Source organism: Colobus angolensis, unplaced genomic scaffold, assembly GCF_000951035.1.
Source record: "Colobus angolensis palliatus isolate OR3802 unplaced genomic scaffold, Cang.pa_1.0 Scaffold97, whole genome shotgun sequence".
NCBI lineage: Eukaryota > Metazoa > Chordata > Mammalia > Primates > Cercopithecidae > Colobus > Colobus angolensis.
The window spans coordinates 872,356-881,016 of record NW_012123709.1 but is presented as its reverse complement, the minus strand read 5'-3'; the positions used below and the strand labels follow the sequence as shown (position 1 = coordinate 881,016).

The 8,661-nt window shown below is 42.9% G+C and overlaps 1 protein-coding gene across 1 annotated transcript in view; it reads left to right on the top strand.

Moving 5' to 3' along the window:
- The first annotated feature begins 2,143 nt into the window (after window positions 1-2,143).
- The window catches only part of BUB1B (BUB1 mitotic checkpoint serine/threonine kinase B), a 63,169-nt gene continuing 56,651 nt past the window's right edge, over window positions 2,144-8,661 (top strand). The window contains exons 1-2 of the mRNA XM_011932718.1: window positions 2,144-2,390; window positions 6,277-6,420. Of these exons, the coding sequence (XP_011788108.1) occupies window positions 2,356-2,390; window positions 6,277-6,420 (179 nt within the window). The 5' untranslated portion in view covers window positions 2,144-2,355. The remainder of the gene's footprint in view (window positions 2,391-6,276; window positions 6,421-8,661) is intronic.

Genomic DNA, 8,661 nt, shown 5'->3' with positions numbered 1-8,661 from the left:
TTTTTAGTAGAGACGGGGTTTCACCGTGTTAGCCAGGATGGTCTCGATCTCCTGGCCTCGTGATCCGCCCGTCTCGGCCTCCCAAAGTGCTGGGATTACAGGCTTGAGCCACCGCGCCCGGCCTTGGCCTGAAGTTTCTAGAGGGCAAGTTCACTGTTCTCATCTTCTGTGTCCCATCCTGGTTCAGCACATTGGGGTTAGCCTTTGTCTCATCTTCATTAGACCATAAATGTGTACGAGCTTAATCCTGACTTTCTTAGAATTGGCAGGTGCAGTTAAAGCCTATCCCCACCCAGGCCCTATGTTGGCTGCCAAGCTACAGTCCAGCCTAAGAACTCATTTTCCAAATTAAACCACAGAGCACCTCCTGTCATACATTTTGGAGTTTTGTTTTGTTTTGTTTTGTTTTACCTACCTCCTTCTTTCCTCGTAGTGAAACAAGCAAGGGGTTTAGCCTGAATGAGTTCTACATTGTACCACAGTTTATGGGAAATCCAACTAGATTATAGGAAAGACTGAGATCAAAAGACCAAATGCTACATTTCCAAGATCGTTTGTAGGAAATAGTCAAAACTGAGAAGCCGTAAATATGAACAGGACACCCTGCTGAAAGGAAATGAAGTGCTAGGCCAGTACTGGCATAAGGTAAGAGATAAAATGAGCCAGTGAGAGAATCCCATGCACCATATCTCACATGATCCAGGAAAGCTTCCTGGATGTGGAGGACTAGGATGTAAAGAGTAACCAAAATTTCCTATGAGGAATCACCCCTTCCCCTCTCTCAGTCCCAAGGTGAAACACATGACTTGGTTTTGAACAATCAAAGCCCTGAATCTACTATCCCCAGTGACTGTTTGGGAGGAAGGGGTTAAGCAGGGTGACTCCCAAGTCTGAATTTGAACCTGTAAGGATAAAGTCCTGAATCTGTTGCCCAGTGGAGAATGACAATAAACCAACAACAAGAGTACAGGCGAGATGGAGAGAGGCCCAGTCCACATGACTCCTGGGTTAAGCTTTATCTGAAGTCTTTTATATATAAAAGACAGTAAATTCCCTTTTCCGAGTAGGCCGGTTTAAGTTGGGTTTCTATTTCTTTGGAATCAAGAGTCCTGATGATTCAGAGGAAAGAATGACTTACATAACGTGAACGAAGACAGAAAGCTGGGAACTAAGAAACAGGGAGTGGTGGACAGTATCCTCAGCACCTGCCTCTGGGAACTGCCGCCTCTCCGACCATCCCCACAGTCATAAAGGAGAAATCCCCTGTACCTGTGCTTTCTTAAACGACCCTGTTCCTGCCTCAAGGTGGCTAGTGCCTGTAATTGCAGCTACTGGGGAGGCTCAGGCGGGAGGATCACTTGATCCCGGGAGTTGGAGGCTGGAGTGAGCCATGATCAGGCTACTGCACTCCAGTCTGGGCGACGGAGCAAGAAGAAGACCCTGTCTCTAAAACAAAACCAACCAAACAAAAAGACCCTACTCCCCTGGTCACATCTGATCTATCACAGTTTCTTCCTCAGAAAATTGAAATTGCGACCAACAGTTTAATGTCAGTCAAGGCTAGTCTCCTGAAGGGGAAAAGAGGTGAAACCTTGGGAACCGTAGCATGGCTGTGTTTACTGCTTGTGGACTGAGCAGAAGAGAAAGCAAGACAATATCATCACTTTCTAGATAAGGAAAGCTGACGGTCAGAGAGATTATATAGCTTGCCTAAAGTTGCACATTTGGTATGATTTTACAGAACTAGAATTCAGCTTTTTTGAACTCAAGGGTGGGGCAGGAAACAGCTAGGTCTGCGGCCTAAGAACCCTGCACAGGTGATATTTGGGGCAGACAGCAGGGGTAATCACTCTAGAAGAGTCAGGCCAAGTGCAAGCACTCAGAGATATCTCCTAGCACTCAAAACAGCAAAGAAATTCTGGTGCTGTAAGTGTTCCTCGCTCGGCTCAGAGACTCGCCTTCCAGCCATGACTCAAGACAGCACCTGCGGATAATTTGTTTCGCCTAAGCCTGCTGCACTTCCGCGGCCATTGACTCCGGGAAACTACAATTCCCATTATGCACCGCGACTTCGCGGACTAAACCCGTATAAACCTCAAGCCCCAGAATGCCTTGGGCGAGAGGCTAGAGCACGGAGGAGCGAAGGGGCGTGGCCACGTCGACCGCGCGGGACCGTTAAATTTGAAACTTGGCGGCTAGGGGTGCGGGCTTGAGGTGGCTTGTTTGTAAGGGAGTCGAGTGCGTGCCTTGGTCGCTTCTGTAGCTCCGAGGGCAGGTTGCGGAAGAAAGCCCAGGCGGCCTGCGGCCCGGAGGAAAGACCTGCAGCAGGACGAGGACCTGAGCCAGGAATGCAGGATGGCGGCGGTGAAGAAGGAAGGGGGTGCTCTGAGGTAGATACGGGAGAAGAGCTGCTGGGGGCTGGGCCTGAGAGGACCCGAAGGTGCCTGGTAGGTAATAGAAGGTTCCGCTCGGAGTAGTCGAGGGGAGATCGGCACTGTCAGAACAGGCCCCGCCGGAGCCTCCTTCCTTTTGGAGTCGAATGCCAGAGGTGGAGGGGAAAAGGCAGTGGACTGAGGGCACGTGCGAATCCTGCCTCGTCCAGCTTCAAAGCGAAGAAGGCTGCGGGACCCCAGCGGAACAAAGACTTTGGAAGTTGTAATGTGGTCTTGTTTGTGACTCAGCTCAGCCACCCGCTACTTGTTTGACCTTGGGCAAATCGTATGTATGGAAAATGCTGATGTTAATGCTGCCTTACGTGGTTCTGGGGGAATTCAAAGTGTTTGTTAAGTAACTGCTTCCAAATAAGCCATCAACAAAAGGCAGGTGCTATGCCAATAGCACAGAGATCTAAAAAGCCTTTAGCCGATATCATAGAGGTCTAAATTATGCCAATAGCATAGAGATCTAAAAAGCCTCTCTCTGCATGTTTGCGGCTTTTCCTTGTATTAAAAAAATATATATATATATATATTGCAGTTCTAGGTTGGAAATCTGTATGTGTTTTCACCATGGTGCCCATAATACCTAGATCAGTGCTATGTCATGGGCTCTTTCATTCATGTAACGAGTATTTTTTTGGCTAAGCTCTGAATGCAGCAAATATACAGACACCCAAATCTCAACCCTCATGAAGCTTAAATTCTAGGTTGGATGAGGGTAGGGGAGTCAGACAATAAAGAAACTGTTAGGTGGAGATGGTGGTCAGTATTAAAAAAAAATAAAGCAAGTGTGGGTAGGGAATATTGGGGGTGGAGACTGGTGCAATTTTAGCTTGAACACTGGAGCCTCACTGAGATGTCATTTTGGTCCAGATTTGAAGGAATCTCAAAAGCTAGCGATTCTATATCTGAGGAAAGTACAAAGGCTGAGGGTGAGAGCTGGGGAAGGAAGTTGCACCTGGCTTGTACAAGGCCATTGTCACTGGAGCAGAATTAACTAGAAGAGTAAAAGGATATTACATAAAAATGGTGACGATGCAGACATTGTAAGGACTTAGCTTTTACTCTAGTTGTAATCAAAAGTCACTGGAAGGTTTTGAGCAAAGGAAGGACATAATCTGACTTGTGTTTAAGTGGGGTCACTTTGGCTGTAGTGTTGAATACACTAAAGGCAGCAAAGGATGGAAGCAAGGGACACCAGTTAAGAGGTTGTTGAACTAATTCAGCCTGAAATAATTCAGCCCAAAGGCGAGTTGAGCCAGGTGGAAAGCAGTGGAGATGATGAGAAGTGGCTGATTTCTGTATATATTTTGAAGGTAGAACCAGTAGGATTTGCTAACTGACTGAGGGATATGAGAAGGGCATCAAAGTTGGCACTAAGATTTTTGGCTTGGGCAACTGAAGAATGGGATTGCCGTTTATTTGAGAAAGAGGAAGACTGTGGGAGGAGCAGGTCTGGGAGGAAGTGGGGGCAGTCTTCGCTCAATTTGGGATATTTAACTGAGATAATGTAATCACTATTTTTAAGAGCAAGAGAAGAAAGTTCAGATGAATTCAACAAACATTCAGGGCATAATAGTGTTATATTTTGTATTAGATCGTGGGCATACAAAAATAAATGGCATAGCCCTTACCTTTACAGGGTTCACACAATATAGAGCAGGTCCTGGTATAACGTCGTTTTGTTATAATGTTGATGAGAAAAAAAATAATTCATTGCAGGGCTGCTGTGTATGTGAAGTTTGCATGTTTTCCGCATGTCTACATGGGTTTCCTTAGGTACTCCAGTTTCCTTCTACATCCCAAAGATGTACCTGTTAATAGACATGTCTAAATGATCCCAGTCTGAATGGGTGTGAATGTGAGTGCTCCCTGTGATGGAATGGTGTCCTGTCCAGGGTTGGTTCCTCTCTGAGTTGCTGAGATGGGCTCTGGCCACCCTCGAACCCCAACTAGAATAAGTGAGTTGGAAAATGAATGAAGGAATGAATACAAATTATTGTAAAATAAAAATCTGTAAAGGCTGGGCGCAGTGGCTCACACCTGTAATCCCAGCACTTCGGGAGGCTGAGGCAACAGGATTGCTTGAGCTCAGCGGTTCAAGACCAGCCTGGGCAACATAGTAAGACGTGTCTCTATTTAAAAAGTTTATATAAAGTGTGTATGATAATCATACAAATGCATGACAGTAAACAATGCCTTATGAAAGTGCCCAGCATGCCCACTATAATGTTACTGTTTGTTTTTGAACTTTGTGGTGGTAGGAGGTACTTCTTGAAATTTTCACTCTCAAACGTTTATTCCTTGAGTTAACCCACCAACACTATGACTGCAGTCACTCACGGATTCACGAAAAATTGGGTAAATGATTATTTTTTGTTTTCATTAATTGTTCTTAAGTGTATGAATAGCTCACATTTATTTCAATGTTTAATATTAAAAGCGTTTCGAGTCTTTATTTAGAAGTTTGGTGATGTTTTTGTGACCAGAAATATGCCATAGGAACATAACTCTTGTTTATGTCGATCAGCCTGTGGTAAAATTGGTTTTGTTACATGTCATTTTGATTAAAGTCATAGTTTCCAAGAAGCTGTCTCCAATGTTAAGTGAGAACTTACTGTAGTTAAAAAAATGTGACTGATTACAACTCGAATTATTAATCACAGTTACTTTAAGTTTTCAGCGCTCATCTAGACTGAAGTCCCATATAACTTTCACTCTATTTCAAAGATTAGTGCCAATGTGTCTCTCTTTTTAAGTCCAGAAATGATGTCTCTTAGAAGTAGTCTTCTATCTAACAATTGCAAGCCTCTGAAGTGCAGAATACATAATGGCAATTACCTCCAAAACGTTTTGGGGATTCTCTCAGTAGGCTTAATAGAATTGGGTGTGGGGATACAGGGGATTGTGACTAGTAAACTGTGTTTGTTTGCTTCTGCTTTTGGCTACCTATATGTACAAACTTCAGTTTTGAGTCATCATTGAAACGTGGGACATTAGTCACACCCACACGTTGCTAATTTTAATTTTTTCTTTTTGAGACAGGGTCTTGCTCTATTGCCCAGGCTGCAGTGCAGTGGTGTGATCATGGGTCACTGCAGCTTCGACCTCCTGAACCCAAGCAATGCTCCCACCTCAGTTTTCTAAGTAGCCGTGACCACAGGCGTGTACCATCACACCTGGCTAATTTTTCACTTTTTGTAGAGATGGGGGTCTTCCTATGTTGCCCAGGGTGGTCTTGAACTCCTGGGCTCAAGCACTCCTCCTGCCTCAGCCTCCCAAAGTGGTAGGATTATAGGCATGAGCTACCACGTCCGGCACTAATTTTAAATTAAACTAGATGATGCACTCAGTGGTAGGCATAGAATTACTTATTGCCTTTTTGTCTACTTTGCCAAATTTATAACACTTTTGTTCCCTTCTTTTCTTTCTGCATTAAGCCCTATTCATTTTTCTTTTCTTTAAAGAAAGAGGTGGGGTCTCGCTATGTTGCCCAGGCTGGTATCAAACTCCGGGCTCAAGAAATCCTCCCACTTTGGCCTCACAAAGTGGTGGGATTACAGGTGTGAGCCACCACACATGGCAATGCCCTATTCTTATAGTACTGTCTACAATATCCTTGCCAAGTTGTCTTCCATTGGGCAATACTGTAGCCATAAACTTGAAAAACAGCTAACAAGCTTAGGCGTATAATAATAATAATAATAATAATACTGTGTCAGTCCACTATATTCAACCCAAGACCGTGAATAATCACCTATCGGAAGACATTTACAATAATCTAGTGCTATAATAGTCAATGTTGGTATGAGATTTACATTTGTTTCCTTCTTCACAGTGAAGCCATGTCCCTGGAGGGAGATGAATGGGAACTGAGTAAAGAAAATGTACAACCTTTAAGGCAAGGGCGGATCATGTCCACACTTCAGGGAGCATTGGCACAAGAATCTGCCTGTAACAATACTCTTCAGCAGCAGAAACGGTGTGTAGAATGGCTGAGTCTCAACCTGTCATCGTTCATCCCAAATGTTGTAGATAACGTGGGTGTGGATCCATGAGGGATGGCATAATGAGTACTCTTCAAAAATTGGTAGTATGAAAATCTGTTCTCTATCTGCCTTCATATCACATGACAGCCATCTGAAGATATCCTCAAGTATAATTAAGAACAAAGGCTATAGGATTTCATTTCATTGTGGTGCAGCCAAACTCTTTTTATCAATAGAAATGCAATTTATACAGGGGACAGTGATAAATGTAGGAGAGCAAGTATTACATTGCAATGCTTCCCAAAAGTATTATGTTAGGAAGTTATTTTTGAGAGTATGACAAAAAAAATAGTGGTCTCCAAAGACATGTAAACCTTAGAACAATTGAATTTATACTAGAAAGTTCTCAATAATGATTTAACAAACTCTGGATAAATAAAAGCTGAAAAATACTCTTATGTTATTCAAATAGACCTATGGATCTTGTTCTCCTTTAATACATGTTTTGATAAATATGCTTTTTTAAAAAAAAAAGTAAATCAAAATATCAGTTTCTACCTTCAATCTCTGACAAAAAGAAATACTGCCATTACAGGCAAATTATCATAATTTGGGATTATAATATAATGACTATTCTTATTAATCTCTTTGAATTTTTTTTTTTTAATATGACAGGGTCTCTCTCTATCACCCAGGTTGGAGTACAGTGGCCTGATCTCAGCTCACTGCAACCTCTGCCTCCCGGGTTCAAGTGATTCTCCCACCTCAGCCTCCCAAATAGCTGGGATTACAGGCATGCACCGCCACGCCCGGGTAATTTTTGTATTTTTAGTAGAGATGGAGCCTTGCCATGTTGGCTGTGCTGGTCTTGAACTCCTGAGCTCAAGCAATCCACCCACCTTGGCATCCCAAAGTGCTAGGATTACAGGCATGAGCCACCACACCCAGCCTCATTCATCATATTTTTTCATGTTACATGCATCAGTAGATTACTCTTTTTATTGCTGAGTAGGATTTCATTTATTTATTCACCGATTGATGAATATTTAGATTCTTCCAGTTTTGTGCTTTATGAATAATGTTGCTATGGACATTCTTGTACAAGGCTTTTTGTAGACATAATTTTCTTTTTCTTTTTTGTTTTTTTTAGAGACGGAGTCTCGCACTGTCGCCTAGGCTGGAGTGCAGTGGCATAATCTTGGCTCACTGGAAGCTCCACCTCCTGGGTTCATGCCAGTCTCCTGCCTCAGCCTCCCGGGTAGCTAGGACTATAGGCGCCCGCCACCATGCCCGGCTAGTTTATTCTATTTTTTAGTAGAAACGGGGTTTCACCGTGTTAGCCAGGGTGGTCTCCATCTCCTGACCTTGTGATCCGCCTGCCTCAGCCTCCCAAAAGTGCTGGGATTACAGGCGTGAGCCACTGCGCCCGGCAGTAGACATAATTTTCATTTCCCTTGGAATGGAATTGTTGGACCATAGAATAGATGTATGTTTAACTGTTGAAGAAACTGGTTTACCAAAGTGGTTGTAACATTTTACATTCCTACCAGCAACTCGTGAGAGTTCATTTGTGCCAAATCCACTCCAGTATTTGGCATTGTCAGTCTTTTTCATTTTAGCCATTCTAGTTTTGTGGAGTTGTGTCTCATTACTTTGCATTTCCCTGGTGACTAATAATGGTGAACGTTTTTTCACATGCTTTTTGGCCTTTTGGATATCTTCTTTTGTGGTGTATCTGTTTAGATATTTTGCCTAGTTTTCAAATTGTGTTGCAGGGGTTCTTTATTTACTTTCCTCAGGAGCATAGATTCAAGTTTTCCCTGATTCAAGTTTCAGGAACATAGATTCAGGATTCCCTGAATCTATGCTCCCCAGTAAGGGTTCTTTAGTCTCTGTAGTCTCTATATTAGTCTTTTATCAAATATATGTGTTACAAATATTTTTTTCCCTCACCCATGGCTGTTTATTTTCTGGGTGTTTTTTTTTTAACTGCTAAGTTTTAAATTTTGATGAAGTTCAATTAATTAGTGTTTTTCTTTTATGGTTAGTACTTTTTGTGTCCTCTTCAGGAGACTTTTGCCTACCCCAAAGTCACAAAGATACTCTCTTATTTTTTTTTTTTACTAGTTTCATTATTTCAGCTTTTTTTTGAGATGATGTTTTGCTCTTGTTGCCCAGGCTGGAGCATAATGGCATGATCTCGGCTCACTGCAAGCTCCGCCTCCCAGGTTCAA